At 39.0% G+C, this 21,846-nt stretch overlaps 2 protein-coding genes across 13 annotated transcripts in view; one reads left to right on the top strand and one right to left on the bottom strand.

The window, feature by feature from the left end:
- NUDT6 (nudix hydrolase 6) overlaps window positions 1-1,662 on the bottom strand; it is a 30,065-nt gene extending 28,403 nt beyond the window's left edge. Inside the window, exon 1 of one of the 4 annotated variants that reach the window (XM_070259610.1) lies at window positions 1,289-1,662. In XM_070259610.1, the coding sequence (XP_070115711.1) occupies window positions 1,289-1,358 (70 nt within the window). In that variant the 5' untranslated portion in view covers window positions 1,359-1,662. Of the gene's footprint in view, window positions 1-102 lie in introns of all 4 variants that reach the window. The other 3 variants (XM_001501991.7, XM_005607860.4, XM_070259631.1) reach the window with 3 other exon arrangements.
- Window positions 1,663-1,716: 54 nt separating this feature from the next.
- Window positions 1,717-21,846, top strand: part of AFG2A (AFG2 AAA ATPase homolog A) — a 309,252-nt gene continuing 289,122 nt past the window's right edge. For 4 of the 9 annotated variants that reach the window (XR_002806528.2, XR_011436155.1, XM_003364517.5 and 1 more), the window contains exons 1-9: window positions 1,717-1,943; window positions 6,381-6,502; window positions 7,586-7,743; window positions 11,902-11,960; window positions 12,566-13,210; window positions 14,159-14,288; window positions 14,557-14,613; window positions 16,110-16,233; window positions 18,357-18,612. Coding sequence is in view for 5 of the 9 variants with exons in the window: in XM_003364517.5 (XP_003364565.1) it covers window positions 1,781-1,943; window positions 6,381-6,502; window positions 7,586-7,743; window positions 11,902-11,960; window positions 12,566-13,210; window positions 14,159-14,288; window positions 14,557-14,613; window positions 16,110-16,233; window positions 18,357-18,612 (1,714 nt within the window). In the remaining 4 variants the exon portion in view is untranslated. Of the gene's footprint in view, window positions 2,138-6,380; window positions 6,503-7,585; window positions 7,744-11,901; window positions 11,961-12,565; window positions 13,211-14,158; window positions 14,289-14,556; window positions 14,614-16,109; window positions 16,234-18,356; window positions 18,613-21,846 lie in introns of all 9 variants that reach the window. The other 5 variants (XM_023636599.2, XR_002806529.2, XM_070259563.1 and 2 more) reach the window with 5 other exon arrangements.

Below are 21,846 nucleotides of genomic sequence, written 5' to 3'. Positions count from 1 at the left end.
CACAAGCAGGAGAGAAAATGAGGTGAAGAGGTAAGCGGCTTGGGAATGAGAATGACTAAAGAATAAAGACAGCTAGTCGATCGTATTTACATAGATGCTCACTTGCCATATTGTTCAATAGGATAAAGATTATTTGAAGTTTCCTGTTAGTATGAGAGAATCTTCCCATGGCTGAATGTCCAGGCTATGCCTTCAGTTCGATTATAAGGACCCTCAGGCGCGATTTAAAAAACAGGCTGTTCCAACCAAATCATGGGCTTCTCTCAAAGTGAAGGCTCCTCCATCCAAGCTTCCTTTCTTAACACTGGACTCCAGGTTCAAAGACAGAGATTTCCTATCGAAACTGAAACCACCCGCCACCCTCCCCGGTCAATCAGAGAGGACTTGTTGCTCTGTAAGGAGAAGCAAACTCCAGTTCCTGACGCGACGGCTCCTGACCCAATTTGTGCACAAACGTGACCACTCAGAACCTCTCGGGTCCACTCGTTGTCTACCACCTCTACTAGAATCTGAGCTAGTTTTGTCTTGGGCAAAGTGCCCGGCTGAACCACGGCTCGGTAGCTGATGGTAAACCATAACGTAGTGATATTAACGAGCAGCGACTGAGCGTTCAACAGGCGGCAGAATGCGTGCTGAGCACTTTTCATATGCATTAGCCCACTTAACTCTGAGCCATCCCCTGTGCTCCCATCACCCAGTTGATGGATGGGGAACTGGTGGTTGACAGAACTTGCCGAAGGTCACACACTAGAAAGTGGACCAGAAACTAGGGCGGCTGATCCCAAAGTGTGGTATCATCGCCATTTCACCACACCGCCTCAGAGACCTCCCAGCAAAGGGCACAGGAACAAAAGGGAGAGAACCGGGCGGGTCATCGCGCCCTCTCCCCTTCCCTCCGGGCTCGGGACTTGAACGGGGGTGGGGCCGGATCCCTTCATTAGAAAGGCTCGGGTGCCGCGCAGCCCCTCGGCCCAGGCACACTTGCCCTGCAAGCCCCTCTGGAAGGCGGCGGCGTCCAGGCGGTCCAGCGCGCCCAGCCGCACCGAGACGCCGCCGAATCTGTCCAGCTCTCCCCGCAGCTCGCCCACTACGGCCGGGTGGTCTTGCGCGCAACCCGCGTCGCCTGACGCCCCGCGGGACCCTGATGAGAGCCTGGCGCTGTGGGCCCTGGCCAGCACCGCGCGCCAGCAGACCCCGCTCGGCAGCGGCGGCATCACGGCGCCGTCCCTCGACGCCCCACTTGCTCGGCCCCAAATCACACTTTGTGCTCCCGAGCGGAGGTCACTACCGTAAATTTTAGATGAGCGCCACCCCACCCGTCTCAGAGTTGGGTTAGGGTTACGACTTGGCAGCGCCATAGCGAGGAGAAAGCGAAGCCCTGTCTCCCAGCTCCTGTCAGGAATTTTCTCGGCTCCAGGAAAGCGGGTGGAAACTTTCCCACCACTTTTTCTCCTCCTAATTTAATTGAACAGACGTTTGTTTAGCGATGGGGAAGGCAGGCGGAGACACGAAAAAGTCTTATCTTTCAAGAGTTTACAATCCAAATGACGGTAGTGTCCGCTTAATCCGTCTTCCTTTGCAGAAGTCAGAGCCTCTTCAACCTCTTCAAAGACAGCGGGGTCTGAAGACGCGGGGCTCGCCCTCTTCCACTGCGCTCCACTCGCGGGATTACGGCTCCGGGCGGAGCCTCGCTGACTTCTGCTCCGGAAGTTCTTCCTCACAGTAAAGCGCGCACGTTGAGCCGGCTTTGCCGCTGCTTCTCTCAGGCAGCGTTCTGATCATGTCTTCCAAGAAGAGCAGAAAGCGGCTCAACCGAAGCGGAGAGGGTGGTTCGCTCTCGCCCTCCGCTGCTCCCTGTGCTGCGGGGGCCTCGGCTTCTCCTGCTGGGCCAGGCATCGCGGCGGTGGCCGGGACTCTGGCGGTGACCAACTTCTTAGAAAAGGGTAAAGAGTTCTGAGAGGGAGACTCGAGGCCGAGGGGGCGCAGCCCGCGAGGACGAGGGCCTGGCGACGCCGCCCGTGGCTGCAGGGGCTTTCGAGAGCTGCGCGAGGCCCGGCCGTGAACGGCCCAGCCGTCCGGAGGCCCCCAAGCCGCGCCTGCGATGGCTTATCCGTGGCCAAGTCAAGCTGTCTCTTTTGTAAATTGGTTTGGATTTCTAAGTTGCCCTGAAACGACTTTGCCTCATTTAAGATTAACGACGTATTTAACTACAAAATTGCTCATCTCTAGCGAGCCTAGGATACATACACTAAAAAAATTAAGTACCCAGTTCAGGAAAGATGTGGATACATCCTTCCTAAGAGACATTATTGTGCATTTAAGAATGAAGGTGCCTTTTCCTGCTGTTACTACACAGGTTCTAGTATTTAATAGCAGCTATTAATTGCACCCTGGTCTTAGCAGTAGGTTGGGTATGTCACATACAAATCTCATTCAATCTTCACAGGAGCCCTGGGAGATGGGTACTGTGTTAGGATGCCCATTTTACAGAGGAAGAAAACGTGGTTTGCTCTAGGTTACACAGGTACTAAGTGGCAGAGGCGATATTTGAGTCCAGATGTGTTTGACTCTAAAGCCATTTATGCTAAATCACGGTACCCTCGAGTTGGGAGAACGGATTTATCTGAAAAGTCATTTGGTCGGTAAAGCTTCTATGTGTTCAACCTATGTGTGATAGCTTTGAAAAATGGATCAGGTTAAACTAGTGTCAAGATTTTTACGTTTAATGCAAATCCTCAAGACACTCTTAGAGTTAACGTAGTGTTTCAGTATTCCTTGGGAATCAGAGGACAGCTTATGTCCTGCATGATCAAATCTCTTTTTCTTTTTTTTTTTAAATATTTTATTTTTGCCTTTTTCTCCCCAAAGCCCCCCAGTACATAGTTGTATATTCTTCATTTTGGGCCCTTCTAGTTGTAGCATGTGGGATGCTGCCTCAGCGTGGTTTGATGAGCAGTGCCATGTCCGCGCCCAGGATTCGAACCAACGAAACACTGGGCCGCCTGCAGCGGAGCGCACGGACTTAACCACTCGGCCACGGGGCCAGCCCCAATCAAATCTCTTTTTCAACCACATCCTTCCCATTGACATTTATACCTGCTGATTTATCATCCATCTTAAATCAGAACAAAAGCTCCACATTTTCTTCTTACCACCACCCTCTCTCTCTCCACTCTTCATTTCCACATTTCTGAAATGGAGCCGGCTGTGCCTCCTCATCTTTCACATACTCCTTAGGCTGTTCGTATTTGACATCCATCCCATCATTTGGTGGAAACTGTCCCTGCCGTGGTCACAGATCATCTCCATGTTGATAAAACCAATGGACAGTTTTTCGTTGCTTACCCTACTTGACCTCCAACAGCTTTTGGCATTGTCCACCATTTCCTCCTTGAACACTTTACTTCTTGACTTTTATGTTATTAAACTTTCCTAGTTTTTCTCCATCCTTTGTTGGTACTTTGTCAGTTTTCTTTGCAGGCTCATCCTCTTCCATTTGACGGTCAGATGTTGAAGTTCCTCAATTCTTAGTCTTAAAGTCCTCTTTTTTTCTCTGTAAGTCTTCTTTCTTTGCCCAAGTTCCTCCAATGCCCAGAGTTTTCCATCTATATCCTCATTATTTTCAGATTTATACTTGTAATTTATACTATTTCTGAGTCTTGATCCAGCTGTCTTCTAGACCAATGCTGCTCAAATTCTTTAGGGAAGGTTTTTAAATTTATGATATGTCGCAGGTCAGCACTGTTGTAAAATACAATAAAAATAAATTACTAGAAAAATAAGTTAAAAAATATAAATTTTTATTAGATTCAACAGATATAAAATTATCAAAGTGCAATAGAAGCTTCTAAATGCTTCTCATTTTCTGTGCTTATCCTGTCACAAAGCAGTAACAAATAGTTTGTGAACTGCACTTTGAATAGCACTATACTATACCTCTTCTCTTGGCTTTTTCAAAGGTGCATCAAGACTGGCCTCATGCACTCGTATTTCCTCCAACAAAACAAGCTCTAGCCCTGTTCAGTTTTTCCCATTGCAAAATTCAGAAACCCAGGAGTCATCCACGACACGTCTCTCTCTCACATCTCACATATTCAGTCCACCACCAAGCCTATCACCTAAATATTTCCCACATTCCTCTTCTTCATTCCGTTCCTACTGCTTCCACCTTCATCTCAGACACCATCATCCCTCACCTGGACTTCTACACTAGTTGCTCCATTCCAGTTCCTTTTCTGCTCTGCAACCAGGACAATTGTTTAAAATGAAGATCTTGTCATGACCTTGCTTTTCTCCCCTGACTTGCCTCCAGTTGCTGTCAGAATGAAAACCAGCAGCTTGATACAGCCTACTGCGCTCGCTGCTCTTGAACTTCTTTATATGATCCCTCCTTTTCTCCTACCACTCTGCCTGTGCTCTTTCCCTCAGATGCACGATGCTCCCTGCTGTCCAGGACCTCTGTACATGCTGTTCTTTTTGCTGAGAATTCTTTTTTTCTCTTCATTTAGTTAATTCCTAATTTTCCTTCAGATCTGAATTTAAACATTACTTTCTTGGAGAAGCATTCTCTGATACTTCCAAATTAGATCAGATCCCACATTATAGGCTCTCCCAGCACCCTTAGTCATTCTTTCATTGCATTGATCTTATTTTATAATTCTACGGTTACTCAGTGATTGTTTAATAACTCTCTCATCCTATTAGATTGTAAGCTCCATGAGGCCAAGAACTGTGTCTGCTCTTTTCACCTTGTATCCCCATTGCTTAGCATAGTATCTGCCATATAGTAGGCACATAGTAAATATTTGCTGAATGAACAAATGAAGGGTGGGTAGTTTGAAATTACTGTTACTATCTCATTAGTTAATCTGGCACATAAGGTACTCAACAGATGTAAATTTAGTTAATGGGGAAGGTGGATGTCACAATATATTTTTCAAGTATTGGAGGAATGAGGACTAGTGAAGGGAATTGTGTGGAAGACAGCTTGAGCAGATGTGGATGCTGTGAACAGAGAATACAGAATACAAGATATTGGGAAACAAGGCCAGTGGATGGGAATTTGAACGTGATCTCCATTGGTGATAGACCTAATGTTCGTGGGAAAGTTGAATTTCTTTTGAGCTTCTCATATTATGAAATCAGCTTATTTCATTTTTCACACAGTACTGTTAGTCTTGGCTCTGTGAGGTGTTTTCTTTTTCTAGATTTGTTCATCTGCTGCCAGAAGGAGAATAAATGTGTTGGGAAATTACCTTGTAGTGATAGAGAATAATGTAAATCAGACATACCTCTTGGTTTTGCTTTCATTGATTTACTTCCTTTTTAATTACAAAAGATCTGTTTTTCTGACATTTAGGAAAAATTAATATTAGAGCTCTATGATTATGGTATATGTGTCTAATAAAATTTTTTATAATAAATTTTATAACAAAGTTTGTGGCAGGTTAAAATTTCCTAAGTGTGTGATGGATTTTTTGCTGAAAAGAAAAATATTGTGTACTCATCTACTACATTCATTCATTTCACTGATATTTATTATACAACTGCCTTATTTGATGAACTACAAGACATTGAAGATACAAAGATAAATATGACCAAATTCCTGCCCCAAAGCAGCATACGGTTTAGGAGAAAGTCAGACTGTAAAGCAAATGAATATTAGGATGATAAATGCTAGTATCTGGCAGCATAGAGTGCTGGGAGAATCAGAGGAGGGATATCTAACCAAATGTAGAGCTTGAGTGGGTGGGTGGGAAAGGGTAGAGATGTTAGCACATCATTTTCAGAGACGTTGCCAATTGGGCTGAATTCTGGGCCCTTTCTTTGGCCAAGAGTTGAAAGCACTAATGTTCGTTTCAGTCGCTGGAAAAGACCTGTGTTACTGTCTTATCCTTGTATTCTTGGGAACAGAAAAGAAAAATATCTGATTGCTATCATGTGGGCCAGAGGTGGAAGCAAAGTTTAATCCTTTTGAGCCAGATGAGTGCCAGTGCCCTAATTCAAGCCTTTGAATACTAGTAGCTGACTCAACTTAGCATCTGTAATAGGAGAAGCTCAGTGTGCAAGTATGAAAAGCCCTATTGCAAGTATGTTCAGTTCTTAATGCAATTAGAGATTTTTTTTAAAGAATGAAAACTAGTAACGACCCATAAAATATTCTTTTTTAGTTAGCACTCATATTATCAGTGGACCCTCAAAAGGTTTGGTTTTAATTCTGCTTATTAAAATAAGGAGAGTTGGAACAGTGGTTTCCCGGGTATGGTAATTGTATTCATGTGGCTGTGTGGATGGAGGATTTTTATTTACTCCAAAAGAAAGCATGCTTTAACTGCACTTACAAAATATTACAAAACTAATTGTCTTTTCCTTCATGATAGATGACAAAGTTCCTAAAACATTCCAGAATTCCCTCGTTCAACTTGGACTCAACACTATGAAGTCTGCAAATATATGTATAGGTCGACCAGTGTTGCTTACCAGTTTGGATGGAAAGCAAGAGGTAAGAGTCCTTTTCATTTCCTTAGTTTAGAAAGAATTGAGATGTTTTTGATTTTAATTTTTAGTTCAAGCCGGAATAAATTAAAAACTATATTTTAAAAGACCCTCACATCTATATAAACTTTTCCCTACTTTGATGTCTGCGACTATGCTGGGCGTAGCAGCACCTAAACATCATGATGTAGAGAGAGGCCTTTCCTCAGGAGGTAGTGACACACTCACTATCAGCCCTATTTCTCCTAGTCTATTAGTTATATTTCTCCACAGAAACGTTATTTGGGGGTTTGAAGGTCATCTCTTTTGTGTACCAGTGTTTAATTACCCTACTTGTTTTCAGCTGTGTTTGTCCTTGCTGCCATTCATCATATCTGAGACTCCAAGCCCAGGACCTCTCCTGGAACACTGTTGGCACCTTGGCTTTCTTCCCTGCTGCTGGCCCCTGGCTGCCTCTGCCAGGTCTTCTGCTGCTGCTTCATCTCTCAATGTTCTCTCATCCACTTGGGTCCTCTGGAAATGTTTTGAAATCTCTGTCTGCTGATGGCGTGCTTCCCATTCTTTTCATTATTCTGGGCTTAGACTTTTAAAAATCCTTTACTGTGTTTTGTGGAAGGGAACACTGTCAATGTATGAGCTCAGCCCACTAATTTGAGCTAGAAATCCTTGCTCCTCTCCCTTAACATTTAAATCTGATGAGATTTAGGTTCCCACCAAGCTCTTCTGCCCATTCCTTCACTATTTCCTGGATGTAGTTTATGCTCCAGGCTGGATTACCTTACAGTTAGCTTGCCTTCAGTATTTTTTCTCATTTCTTTCTTATCATCTGTTAATGCCTTTGTGTCTTTTCCTAAATCCACTTTTCAAATCTTCCACCATTTTTGCTGTGGGATCATTCCTAATCTTCACAAAAAGTGTAATATTTATAAAAAAAGGTTTTTGTGACTTGTGTCAGATTGTAACTCCTTTGGGGTAAGGACTGTGTTTTGCAGATCCACGTACTTGGCTGTGCTTAGCTTTCTGCCTTATAAATTAACGATATACTTGAATATTTATTTTCTCATATTTTTATTTCCTGTGTTCTGGGCAGGTCTATACAGCCTGGCCTGTGTCAGGATTTCCTGGAGGCAAGGTTGGCCTGAGTGAAATGGCACAGAAGAACATAGGTGTGAGGATTGGTGATGCCATCCAGGTCCAGCCTCTTTTGGGTGCTGTGCTACAGGCTGAGGAAATGGACGTGGCACTCAGGTTTGGCACTTTTCTTTGGTGACTGTCTGGAGCAATGCTGCCCAGTAGAAATATAACGAGAATGACAAATGTGAACCACGTATTTAATTTTGCGTTTTCTAGTAGCTATATTAAGCAAGTAAAGAGAAACAGGTGGAATTACTTTGTTTTTTTTGAAGAAGATGATTAGCCCTGAGCTAACATCTGCCGCCAGTTCTCTTTTTGCTGAGGAAGACTGGCCCTGAGCTAACATCCATGCCCATCTTCCTCTATATGTGGGATTCCTGCCACAGCATGGCTTGCCAAACAGTGCCATGTCTGCACCCGGGATTTGAACCAGCAGACCCCGGGCCGCTGAAGCGGAATGTGTGAACTTAACCACTGCACCACTGGGCCAGCCCCAGGTGGAATTAATTCTAATAGTAAATATATGTATATTTTTTTGCTGAGTAAGATTAGCACTGAGCTGACATCTGTTGCCAATCTTTTTTTTTTTATTTGAGGAAGATTAGCCCTGAGCTAACATCTGCTGCCAATCCTCCTCTTTTTGCTGAGGAAGGCTGGCCTTGAGCTAACATCCATGCCCATCTTCCTCTGCATTATATATGGGATGCCTACCACAGCATGGCTTGTCAAGTGGTGTCATGTCCGCACCCGGGATCTGAACCAGTGAACCCCGGGCCACCAAAGCAGAACATGTACACTTAACCGCTGTGCCACAGGGCCGGCCCAATCTTCCTCCACTTTATTCATGGGTCTGACAAGTAGTGGCTGACAAATGGTATGGGTCAGTGCCTGGGACCTGAACCCATGAACCCGGGCTGCTGAAGCAGAGTCACTGAACTTAACCACTATGCCATGGGGCTGGCCCCTGTAATATTTTGTTTAACCAGTATTTGTAAAATCTGTTTTTAACACGTAATTAACTATAGAAAACTATTAATAAGATGTTTTTCAAAGTGTCTGCAAAATTCAGTGTGTATGTTACCCTTGTAGCACATCTCAGTTTGGCCTATCACATTTTAATCGCTTGCTAGCCCCATGTGGTGAGTGGCTAGTGGCCTCCTGTGTTAGAACAAGCTAGATGTGTGCCATGTAGTAATGGACTAGGGACTCTCTAATGACATATGATGAGAGTATGCCCTGATGTGTTAGGTGAGAGGAATTATTGCTGATGGATATTTAACAATGTTTTTCATCTTGGTTTGCAGTGTAGTTGGGGCTTCTTATCTTTTTTACAGTTGTAAAGAAGGGGGTAGATTACTGTGAGTAGGCAAAAAACAAGTTTTAATTAAGACTGCTCAAGCAGAGTACCTAGTTGTATATTTTAACTCTGATTATTCAATCTAGTAAAACATCCATTTCTATCAGATTTTAAAATAGTTCCTCACCAAATACTAATTGTTCGAATCACCTTATCGATAAAGTATACTACCCATCATCTTGGATACTCTGTATCTAATAGGCTTTTGACTCAGTTTGCATGAAAAAGTCTTATCAAAATTCATTTAAAAAAAAGCATCTTTTAATACTTTAATAACACCTTAGATAACAATTTGGGGGGTATATTTACATTCTATGCGAGAATCACAAAACATTTTTCAGTCGTTAGCTTGATTTTAAAATGTTTTTTTCTCTTTTGCTACTTTTGTAGATTCCAAGCTTGAGTTTCTACATATTTAAAAACTGGAAAATGTTTTCAGAGCATTTAATAGCATTTTAACAGGCAATAAAATAAAAAGCAGAAAAGAAGAGAGAACACAGCATATGTTGAGCACCAGCTGTGTATTGGCACACACACTTTTTCCCTTTTTATTTTTTCATTTAATCCTCTACACATCCTGCAAGTTACCCATTTTCACCCCTTTATTTACAGAGGAGGAAATGGGCTCAGTGAGGAGAAGTAACTTGCCCGTTTATTTTATGGATTAGTTAGTAGTACTACTCAGATTAAATAGGAATTATCCAGACTGTTGTAAAGCAGTGCTGCAGCTAGCAGTAACCGGTTGACTGGATTTTTGATGACCTGCAACTAGCCCCACCTCTTGAGGGCGCAGCAGTCAGCTCATAACGGCTGCTTGTTACTGTAGAGGGACTGTGTATGTTTTAATTGCATCTTGGTTTTTAAAATTTCATTTTGAAAAAATCTTATGTTTCAAATGTGGCAGCAGAGTTAGACAAGGAACTTAATTTCCACTAAGAAAATTTAGTAATTTTAATTTGCTGCTTAAATCCTTCAGTTGTATCTGAAAAATTTTATTAATAAGGTTAGAGCTCCTTCTAGTGGAAAGAATTTTATCTGCACCCATTCTTTTTGTAAAAACAAAACTGGTTGAGTGGTTTTTACTGTTCTTGTACATATTTGTAAGTATCTTCTTTTCAGAGTTTAATAAATAGAAACAATTTAAGTGTAACTGGTTTCAGAGTTCTGTAAACAGGAGTAAATTTAAGCATTTGAGACACATACATTTGACTCATGAGATTTCCTGCTTATTCTATTTCTCTCTCTCTCTTTTAAAAGAACACCCAGTCAATTCTTGTTACTTGTGGTAGTTAATGTTCTATAAAGTTGCCACAAACACTGAATTAGCAAATACTGAACCATTACTCCTTGGGGCGCATATATATATATATATATATATATTCACATATACACACACACACACACATATATAATATAAATATAAATATATATATATTACATAGATTGTAGTCTTAAATCCTTAAAACAACTCATCATTCCCCTAGGTTCTATTTTCTTTATTTTACAAAGAAGGGGCGGTTTAAGAGTGTTAAGTGACTTGCCTGACGCTACCCGACTAACAGATGCCAGAGTTAGGATTCAGATCCCCTCCAGCTGGCCCCAGAGCTGGAACTTTTTCTTCTGCATTGCACTGCCCCCTACCATCTCCACTCTCCATCCTCTGTCATCTCTGAACACGAATTGAAACAAGAGGCCTTCTTTAAACTCAGCTGGGAAAGCGTTGGGTGGCCCAGATTTTTTACTTGCTCTACTCACATCCACAAATGACTGGGAAAGCTCTTCTAGTGTTGATTTTGGGACTGCAAATACATTTTAGCAAGTAGGTGAATTTGCAAATATGGAATCCATAAATAATGATGATCAGCTATATTGGTTTTGTTACTGATAAAGTGACTGAAGAATAAGGCTTAGATTTTGACCAGATGGTTTGCTAACACACCCCTTCCTGAGCTAAACTATCCCCCCTCCACTGATTACCAACAGAGCTCACACACTGTAGGCATCCTCTGCTGATGGAGGCTTGTTTACACATGGAGAAGTAGGGAAAATGCACATGTTCTGAGAACTCTCCAGGAACATAGTTCTTTACAATGATTTTTAGTGTGCCTACTTCTGTACTCAAACAAGCAACCTTCCTGGAAGACACAGTTATTAGTCAGAAGAAGGAGTTCTCATTTTTCTTAGGCATGCTCTTTCTTCAGAATAAACTTCCATGGCACCATTACCCTCCTTTCTCTTATTTCTACCTCTTCAGATAATGTACTATAAAGGATTTGATTTTCTTGAAAGATAATTTATAAATTATACAAAAGGAGTCAAGTAAGCTTTTAATAAAAGCCTTTCTTCAAACTAGGCAAGTTGAGAAAGGGAATGATTAATTTAGGCCAGTGTTTCTCAAATATTTTTGACTATGACACATCATAAAAAATGTATTTTTTATTATGACTCATTGTACACATACATCCACAGATAAAGTGCACGTATACAGTCACGTATATGTACCTATATACGCATGAGTATATAGATATGTGTGTGTGCATGTATGTGTAAAAAGTAATGTTTTACAAAGCAATATTTACCTTTTCTTTGTGTGATGTACTCTGACATTTTGTAGTCTATTAAAAAAAATGCTGAATGAGATTGACTGAAATGATTTCATGATCCGCTCATGGATAGTACCGTATGTTTTGAAGAACACTCGTTTAGCCACTAGGATACCAAATTGCAAATCATATTTTCACAGCTATAAGAAGTATCTGAAAAGTGTAAATCATTCCAAAATTGTGTAAATCATTTCCAGGTTGTAAACTAGTTATTCTTTTGATTAGATCTACTTTACAACTGTGTACATGTCATTTTATATTACATTTTAATTTCTGTTGTACTTAGTGCTGATTTTTATTTCCCTTTTACAGTGACAAAAATGTGGATATTAATGAAGAGCAATTGACTGGTTGTCTTCTGAGAAAACTAGGTGAGACATATATTTTAAATAGTTTTTTAAATTTTGAGAAGCAGGGTAGCAGCAAATAAAGTAATGTGTCTTTGAGGTCCTGTATATATAATAGTTTTCTTCAAAATAGTGTAGAGAATATTCTCCTCAATGAATTGATGTCCTTTTGAGATAGAGATTTTTTTCCCCCAGTTGATTGGCAGTTGAGAGAATATATGACTTGTCTATGGACAAAGTCAATAGTAGAGCTGAGACTTTTAACCCTTGAGCTCTTTCTCTTTCCAGTAGGAAAGTTATCATGGCTTGCTGACTTAGATATGCTGTCAGGTTAGTTCATTATTGAACATAGAATGGCTGATTATTTGTTTATATAGTTGATAGTATCCTAGATGCATTGAGTGTAGAGGATTTCAAAGAATCATCTTATCCTTCTACCTCCAGATAGTTTTCTACCAATGGGAATATTAGGTCCTCTATTTTTCACAACACTTATTTTATAAATGCTCCCATCTTTGATTTAGTTTTTTCAGTCAGATAGTTTGTTAATAGATGAAATAAATAGCTGTTTAAACATTAAAAGGGTGAAAAATTGTGCTAACATGTATATTTAATAAATTGTTTTCCAGATGGCAAGATTGTTTTACCAGGCAACTTTCTGTATTGTACATTCTATGGACGACCGTGCAAGTTGCAAGTGTTGCAAGTGAAAGGGGTAGACGGCACGATATTGAGAAAGCCTCAGAGTGACTCTGACACTGATACTCAGGGAATGACCTCTAAATGGTCCAGCACAGAAACCAGTACCCTTGATATATCTGTACAACTAAGCCAGCTAGATCTGGAAGAGCCCCAGGACCCAACATCAAGCAGTACTCCTTGCAAACCAGTAGATGACAGAATGATAAAGAAAGCTGGTGACATTTTATTGGATGTTACCCAGAGTCCTGGGGATGATGGTGGACTTGGATTAGAGGAAGCCACAGGCCTTACATGCAGTTTTGAGTCTGCCAGAGAAGGAAACGAACAACTTGTCAATAAAGAGAGGTTGCTGAAGTCAGCCAGCTTGGGAGCAAAGTGCAACACTGATACTTTTTATTTTATTTCTTCAACAACAAGAGTCAGTTTTACAAAGATTCGTACAAATTCAAAAGAGCAAGACAACCAATTCAAAGTAACTTACGACATGATAGGAGGCTTAAATAGTCAGCTGAAGGCAATTAGAGAAATAATTGAACTGCCCCTCAAACAGCCGGAACTTTTCAAGAGCTATGGTATGATTTCTTCAGTGTATTGCACCTCAAAGTGTTAAATTCAAACTAAAAAGCAGTTGGCTCATTCCACTTATCTAATGATCGCTCACCCTTTTTTCCCGTTTTTCTTTCCTAAGTGATAGGTATGGTAGGAGGTGAGAGTTGCTTTGGGAGAGGCCAGTTGAGAGAGCCTTTTTCTGTGCTTGGTTTCTTTAGGTTGTAATGTGAGTTAGTTGCAGCCTGTCCCTTCTAATTGCATACTCCCACAATTGTTTGTATTGAATCTAGAATAAGTATCTTGTCGTGCTGGATCAGCTGTAATAACTAAAGAAATAAACCAAACATTCGAATATGTTGGATAAAACTTCTTTGTTAAGAAATGTAGCTGTGTGCAGATCTCTTTGCACTGAAGCAAGTGGTTGAGGGAGTGACTTGGCTCTTAGGAAACTCAGGACTTCCTCTGTATAGTTACTGCCCAGATCCTCTGCATGTGTTTGGTGCCTACCATCTCTTTCTCTACTCTTTCCTTTTTCATGAACCTTTATATATATAAATGAACCCTTGGATTGGTATTTTGCTAGTAATGGTTATTCTGTTCTCTGAGACAGCTAGTTGGATGAAAATTGGGATTGGTAGCTTGCCTTTGGATGTCCTTGTTGTTTGAGCTTTGTTTTCTGATCATTGAACTCTGCTGCATGGGATGGGGCATGGCAACAGTGTGTGTGTCCAGCCAGTTTTTTGCCAATGTGCCTGGCCTGGTTGGGTCCATAGAGAGAAAGTCAGTGCTGGAGGTCAATGTTTGGACTAATGAGTGCATCTTTTTGGGGAGAAAAAAGAAGGTCTGATTCTTACTTTAGTTTTGTGATGCAAAGTAAATTTATATTTTATAACTCGTGTTTGAAGTCATATGATAACACTTATAAGAAACCTAGTAATGCTGAATTCAGTGTTCTCTTTTTTTTCTTCCAGGAATTCCTCCCCCTAGGGGAGTGTTACTCTATGGCCCGCCAGGTACTGGAAAGACAATGATTGCCAGGGCTGTTGCCAATGAAGTCGGAGCCTATGTTTCTATAATTAATGGTCCTGAAATTATAAGCAAGTAGGTGCATAATTTAATAGAATAAGCAATATTATTAAATATACTTCCTAAATGTGGTTTTTAAAAAAATGGCAGCGTAGTATTCTGTCTGGGTATTTCATATGTTGGAATATTTTAAATTTGCTTTTTAATGTATATAAAAATTGTTTGGAGAATAATTTTGAAAGTAATTTTAAGTTTTCTGGAAATATTTGAAAAGTGAGATGAACTTTTATAGACAAAGCTTTAAAAACAGAATTGGTCCTTAAATGTGTTTTATTTGTTACAGATTCTATGGGGAGACTGAAGCAAGATTACGTCAGATATTTGCCGAAGCCACTCTGCGGTATTCTTTATTTTTAGATGTTTGGAATTAGTAGTCAAGGCTGTATTAATCAAAGTATAACTAACTTTAAGTGTTAGTAGACATACTAACACTTTATGTGAAGCATGAAAGAATAGTACAGAAATAATAGTGATAGCACTAGAAATAGATTGTAAATCTAATGAAGCTCTGTCTAATCTGTTTCTATCTAATATTGTTTTGGAAGTTTGGTAAATGAGTTATTAAAATAGATAAGGTAGCAAAAGGTACAAATTTTCATTTATAAAATAAGTCACAGAGATGTAATATATAGCATGGTGACAATAGTTAATAATGCTATATTGCGTATGTTTGAAAGTTGCAAAGAGAGTAGGTCTTAAAAGTTCTCATCACAAGAAAGAAAGTTTTGTAACTATGTTTGGTGACAGATGCTGACTGTCCACAATACATAGAAATATTGAATCATGTTGTACACCTGAAACTAATATAATATTAAATGTCCATTATATCTCAATTAAAAAAAAATCACAAAGTAAAAGAATTAAGAGTGTTGTTTGATGTCATGTGACTTTGAGCATATAAATTTATGATTTTCTCTTTTGGGTACTTAGGCATATCTAGTATATCTAGTTCCCTTAGTGGACTGTAATATTTTAGTAGCCCTTCATGCTTGAAACTTTATTGTTTTTTGCTTCAAAGGGATAAATCTTCTATTCTTTAAAATGATTCTTACTGATTATTCTTTAGTTTAGGCTATCATGTTACATTGCAAGAAATGTTAGAATTTGGTCTATAACTTGGTCTAATGTAATAATCATAATATGGCTATGTCTCCACTATTGCTTTGGTATTTAACTTATCATAAGTACTACCTTGTTATCAAAAGAACTTCCATTTTTAAAGTTTTTTTTTCCAGTGATAGTAGGTGAAATTAGTTTGTAGTCCCAATACTGAAGATTTGAGAATCAGTGGTTATGTTCCTGGTTTGTTGTTATGTTCCTGGCAGTAGAGGCTTCCTCTTGTGAGAGAATGTTCATCTTTTTATGGGAGAATTAATCATCTTGAAAGTTCTTTTTTTAATAGGTAAAAAAAGGAGAGCATTTCTGCTCTTTATCCCTTCGACTTAAATCTCCTCCAAGGCACAACATCTCTGGCCTCAGCTTCTGAATTGATCCTGGCATAACAATTTAATGGGCACTAGTGAGCAAGTTCTCTCTGGGCATAGACTCTCATCTTATGAGCAACAGACTGTTCTCAATACTCTTCTTTTTATTGAGGGCAGATCCACTAGAATGTGATACTGTGAGGTAAAATTTGGACCAGAATTAACCTAAGGTTTTTCAGCTTATCCTATTGCCTTTGTCTTTAATATTATTAACTATATCCTAAATTTGATACGTTGCATTTCAATTAAAAAATTAAAACTACTTAGTTTCAAATTTTTAATTGAAATGCAACGTATCAAATTTAAAAATTAAATGTGTATTAGAGAATTCATTTTACTTGTTTGTTTTTAGGCACCCGTCAATTATTTTTATTGATGAGCTGGATGCACTTTGCCCTAAAAGAGAAGGGGCTCAGAATGAAGTGGAAAAAAGAATTGTCGCTTCACTTTTAACACTGATGGATGGTATTGGCTCAGTAAGTATAGCACCAGTATTGATTCTGTATAGGAAGGGGTTGATTCTTAGTTATATGTATGTAGTAGCAAAAACTATTAAATATGTCTTAAGTTTTTGGACATCCTAGGATAAGGAAAAAAATATTCATAAAAACTAAAGGCAAGACCCATAAAGTAATTTTCTTTAGAAGATTTCTTAGTAACTGCTAGGATAATATAACCTGGCACGTATACACATTTTCTAGCATATAAAATAATATACAATAATAAATTTTTTTGGTAATAAATGGTACTAACTTAAAACCTGAAGCAAAAATCAGTAAGGAAGATTTAGCAGTTAAATTTTAGAGGATTTTACTAAGAAATTTCATGATTGTCTTATTACTCATGTAAAAGTTGATTCTTTTAGGTCTTTAAGTTTGTCAAGTAAAAGGAAAGAAAGTGAGAATAATGGAAAATGTGTTTGTACAACATTTAAAAAGAATTTACCCGTGTTACCTGATTCTCTAATAGGGCATACACTCTTATGGTTAATGAAAACTATGTGCTAATTTTGAAAAGGAGATCCATAGTACTAATAGAAAAGAGGAATGAAGAATTGTTTCAGACTCCTGACAGCCGTTTACCAGAAGAATACACTTCTTATGCAGAATTTTAACTCATTTTTTAGAATCATAATATGTTAAAACCAAAAGAAATTTTAGAAATCATCTGGCCTCATGCTCTCCTTTTGCACATTAAAAAACTGGGTAATTAAAACTCTCTGGTTTTTACTGCCTATTGGTAGAAACTGAACGCGTGAAAATAACATGAAGGTTTGGTAGTAAGTCTGTTACTTGCTAGTGTGTGTTACAATTTTAAGAATAACACAAGAGAAGGATTGCTAGCTGGGGGAGGCTGAATGACCGCCTGGTTCACAGTCTTGTGGCAGTACCTAGGTGTGATCATCATGTCCCAGGTTTGATTCTCAGCTTATAAAGCTGGGGATTTCAGTGTTGTTAGTATATTGCAGGTGGTAGGGCCCTGAAGACTGACCCACAGTAATAACACTCACAAGGGACATGTGTAAACTGGATGCCAGTTTATCCATTTACAATAAGAAATATAATTATTAAGCTGACCAAATATCTTTGTTTATGGGTGACTCTTTTTTCACCCTGAAGGCAAATATATGTGGAGAGCTCTATTATAATTAGAAGGGTTCCTGGTGAGTAGGAAATTAGATGGAAGGCTCTGTGTTGGAGGATCTTAATCACTGTCCTTGCTCCCTCTTTCTCTGCCACTAGGATAGACCTACTGTAGACTGGTGTTCTTGCCTTTGGGCAGGACTGGAAGCATGTGACAGTCATGTTTTAGTCTGAAAATGTTTAATGGACTGTATTTGTCTTCTAATCTCATAATTCATAGAATCACTGTAATCCATGCATTTTCTGTTGGCACATCCAGTATAATTGATTGGGTTAGAGTTTTCTTACATTGAATCACATTCCGCTTAAGCTTGTCTCTGTGAGTTTATACTTGGGTCATTGGAATAGAATGTTGGATAATTTCTACAGATGGCTGATCATGACTGTAGTTCTTGGTAATTTGTTCCAGATTTCATTCTCAGAGAATAAAAATTCTTATGTATTCAAGGGTGGCTGGTACTTGGATGTTGATTATATTGTTTATATTTTATGGAATTTAAAAATTCATCAAAATAAAAAAGAGACAGTCCAGATGTGAAGAAGATTCCTTAGACCCCTGTGTAATAGAGCCTTGCTCTATTGAATGATGTATAGGTCATAATCTTTGCTTTCAGGCAGGGGAAAAGGACAACTTAAAACAATTAAACACATTAAAACAGCTATATGATAGGGTATTATATGTTATTATTCATGAAAATGGTGTAGTTAAGATGCTAGAGGTGGGACAGACATCAGTGTGGATGGAGAGGTAAGTTTTGGAAAACTTTCTAGGTGAGGGAGCATTTAGGCTAAGCTTTGGAAAATATGGGATGAGTAATTAAAAAAAGGGTTAGGGCTTAGCAGCCTGGACAGTTAGATCCATCCTTGTCTATATAGCCAGTGCCTATATATATGTATTTATATATATTTATATTTGTATTTATTTATTTACTTAGATTTTCATTTTATTTTGTTAGGAAGGAAGTGAAGGACAGGTTTTGGTCCTTGGGGCCACAAATCGCCCTCATGCTTTGGATGCTGCACTCCGAAGACCTGGACGATTTGATAAAGAGATTGAAATTGGAGTTCCTAATGCTCAGGACCGGCTAGATATCCTCCAGAAGCTAGTTCGAAGGGTACCCCATTTGCTCACTAAAGCTGAACTGCTACAGCTGGCAAATAGTGCTCATGGATACGTTGGAGCAGACTTGAAAGCCTTGTGTAATGAAGCAGGTGAGAGTGATTTGCTATAGTGAGTCTGTATTGATGGACTTAACTCTGGTTTATTTACATACTGATAATTTGTACCTCATTTCTTAATGGAAATAGCTAATTTTTTCTAATCATAAAATATATTTATTGAAAAACCTACAGAAAACTATAAAAAAGAAATAAAAATCACTCTTTATCTTACCTCTAAAGATAACCACTATTATAGCATATATCCTTTGAGACTTTTCCTAAGTGTACACACACACACAAACACATGTACATATGTGTGCATACACACGCAACTGGATACATTAACGGCAGTATTGATGATGACAGTATTTATTGATGTTGTGCTCTGGAAATTAGGGAGAAGTGCCTGCAGGAGGATCCAAATTTTGTTAAGGAGCAGCTTTGTTATTTGTTGAAATGCTGAAAAAGTATTCAGTGAAACCTGAGAATTCAATGCCTCAGAGTATGTGACAGTGATGTTTAAAGTCTGAAGATGTTTAAGGGCTGTTATTAATCAGTTGACTCTTTGAGTTTAAGAACTTCACCATGGCATAACTGTAATTATTTTCGAAGCCCTTAAGACCTGTTAATGTTTGTGCAGTTTTTCAGAGTAATTTCAACCATGGAAAATGTATTCAAATCATGGCAGTTTTTTTAAGCTATTGAAATATTTCTTCAGGCAAGTAAGAATTTACTGAAAAGTAGCTGGTAGTCTTTTTTTTGTTCTGGGAAGATGTGTTTATTTCTGGTAACCTCTAAAGGCTGGGCACATACCTCATAGCACCTCTGGTTTGCTGATAATCTTAGGTTCTCTGTATTTATTCCCTCCTCCTGTATGGGCGTATGTTTCTAAGTCCTTATTATTCTTTGGAAGAATTTTTTTCGGTTGTGGCATTCTGTTGTTCCAGTTTGTGACCTATCCCAGTGTTTCATAAGGTGCTTTAAAGAAAGTTTAACCCTCACAGGTAATAGAAGAAATGGAAATCTTGAGTTGGAAATTTAGTATAGAAATATGGTAACTTTTACCTCTAAATCATTGGTTCATAGTTAATCTAATTTAGTAGGCTTTGAAGACCTTTGCATTAGTCCTTTCATCCTTCTAATCTGGCCTAATGTGTGCAGGAAAAGAGGTTAGAGAAGGAAAAACAGGTAGAAAAAGAAAACTTGGAAGAGATATTTAGGAGTCTTTGAATATCTTCCTCTTGGTGGAGAAAACCAGTTTGATTTCATTCTATTTGAGCATTTTCACAGTTTCCATGTTAGAGGACTCACAGTTGGGGGAGACTACAGGTTATGTAAACTGCAAAGCAAATATAAACAGTCTTCTGATATATTATGGTCTAGGGTAAGGTCCCTTTTTGTTTAGTTTCTTGTGCTTCGCAAGATACGGTGGGCTTGATCATGGTAATGCATTCCCTAGTGATCAAGAAGCAGAAGTATCAGTGGATAACTTTGCTCCCTTCATTCCATTAGGTGATAATGAAGAGTCTGAATTATTATGTAATAAGCATTGCTTTTGCATTTGTCCTGGCATCTATTCAAGGGTTCAATCTTCAATATCCTTTACCAGACATTTTTTGACTTTCTAATGTATTTCATGTATTCTAGAAGGCTCTGGGATTCTTGCTGTTCAGAAGCATATTGTCTGATGGCAGAAAGAGAGTTGTAAACTACTATTTATATCATGAGATGTGTACTCATGAAACTATGGAAAATGTAGTGACTTCCATTATGGAGAAAGGACATGCTATGGTTATATAGAAAAAGTGACATCTGGGCCTGGCCCCATGGCTGAGTGGTTAAGTTTGCGTGCTCCGCTTTGGCGGCCCAGGTTTCGCCAGTTTGAATCCTGGGCGCAGACATGGCACCACTCATCAAGCCATGCTTAGGCAGTGTCCCACATGCCACAACAAAAAGGACCCACAACTAAAAATATACAACTGTGTACTGGAGGACTTTGGGGAGAAAAAGGAAAAACAAAATCTTTAAAAAACGAAGGACCTTTCTTTAATAAAGGTTTTCATTTAAAAAAAAAGAAAAAAGAAAAAGTGACATCTAAGAAGAAGCTTAAAGAAAAAGTAGGAGTTCTACAGGCAGAATGAGAGGTGTGAGAAGGTGGCAAAGGGAAAACATTCTTTTATCTAATCCTCACACCAGTCCTGTGATATAAGTATCAGAAAGACTCGAGAGGTCTCACAGCTAGTGTTAAACTACAATTTAACTGAGGGTCATCTTACTCCAAATCCATTCTCTTAGTCAAAATTAAATCATAAAGGGGGTGGCTCCGTGGCCGAGTGGTTAAGTTCGCGTGCTCCGCTGTGGCGGCCCAGGGTTGGGATCCTGGGCACGGACATGGCACTGCTTGTCAGGCCATGTTGAGGTGGCTTCCCACATCCCACAACTAGAAGGACCTGCAACTAAGATATACAACTGTGTACAGGGGCGGTTTGGGGTGATAAAGCAGGGAAAAAAAAAAAAAAAAAGATTGGCAACAGTTGTTTGCCCAGGTGCCAATCCTTAAAAAAAAAAAAAAATTAAATCATAAAACACAGATTTTTGTCCAAGTGGCATAAGGCTTTTTGATTTAATTTTAGTCTATGAAGCTAAAGGGTTGAATCAATTTACAAAGTAGAAAATATCCATATCTTTTTACAGGTGAGTATAGTCCAGAAATTAAGCTGTGTCCTGAGACTTTCAAGGGAAAAGTGAAAATGTAATCCACATACTAGATGTAAATAGGACCATTTACTTTCATGGGTACTGTAATATCCCCAAGAACCCTGGGAAAATGGCAAGAAAAGGTGAGAAATTCTACCCCTTACTATGTTATATTTAATTGAAAAAATTGTGAAAGGATTAGAAGGTGGGGTGGAGAGAGGCCTCCAATCCAAGATAGATAGGTGTATCTATATAGATATATATAAAAAGGATGTACTTAGTGCATACAAGCAGTAAATGACATATTAACTATTGTTAATGTGACTTAGTAATAATTTCAAATTATCAGGTATTGAACTGATATTTTCCCCTAATCTAGCAATGAATCAGACTGTGAGAAAGTAATTTTTAAAAAGATTAGGGTTAAAGTGTCCACTAGGGAAAATATATTTATGTGGTTTTGTATATACTATCTTAAATACTAGTGTATGTTGTGTTATGTAGTGTCATTCTCTAACTTTATATAGCAGAATAAATTTTAAGAACAGTGTGCTAGAGTTTTTTGCAAGGGATTTTTCTAAAGAAGCA

This window comes from Equus caballus, chromosome 2 (genome assembly GCF_041296265.1).
Source record: "Equus caballus isolate H_3958 breed thoroughbred chromosome 2, TB-T2T, whole genome shotgun sequence".
Lineage (NCBI taxonomy): Eukaryota > Metazoa > Chordata > Mammalia > Perissodactyla > Equidae > Equus > Equus caballus.
The sequence above is the reverse complement of the archived record's forward strand: the minus strand, read 5'-3'. Positions and strand labels throughout refer to the sequence as shown.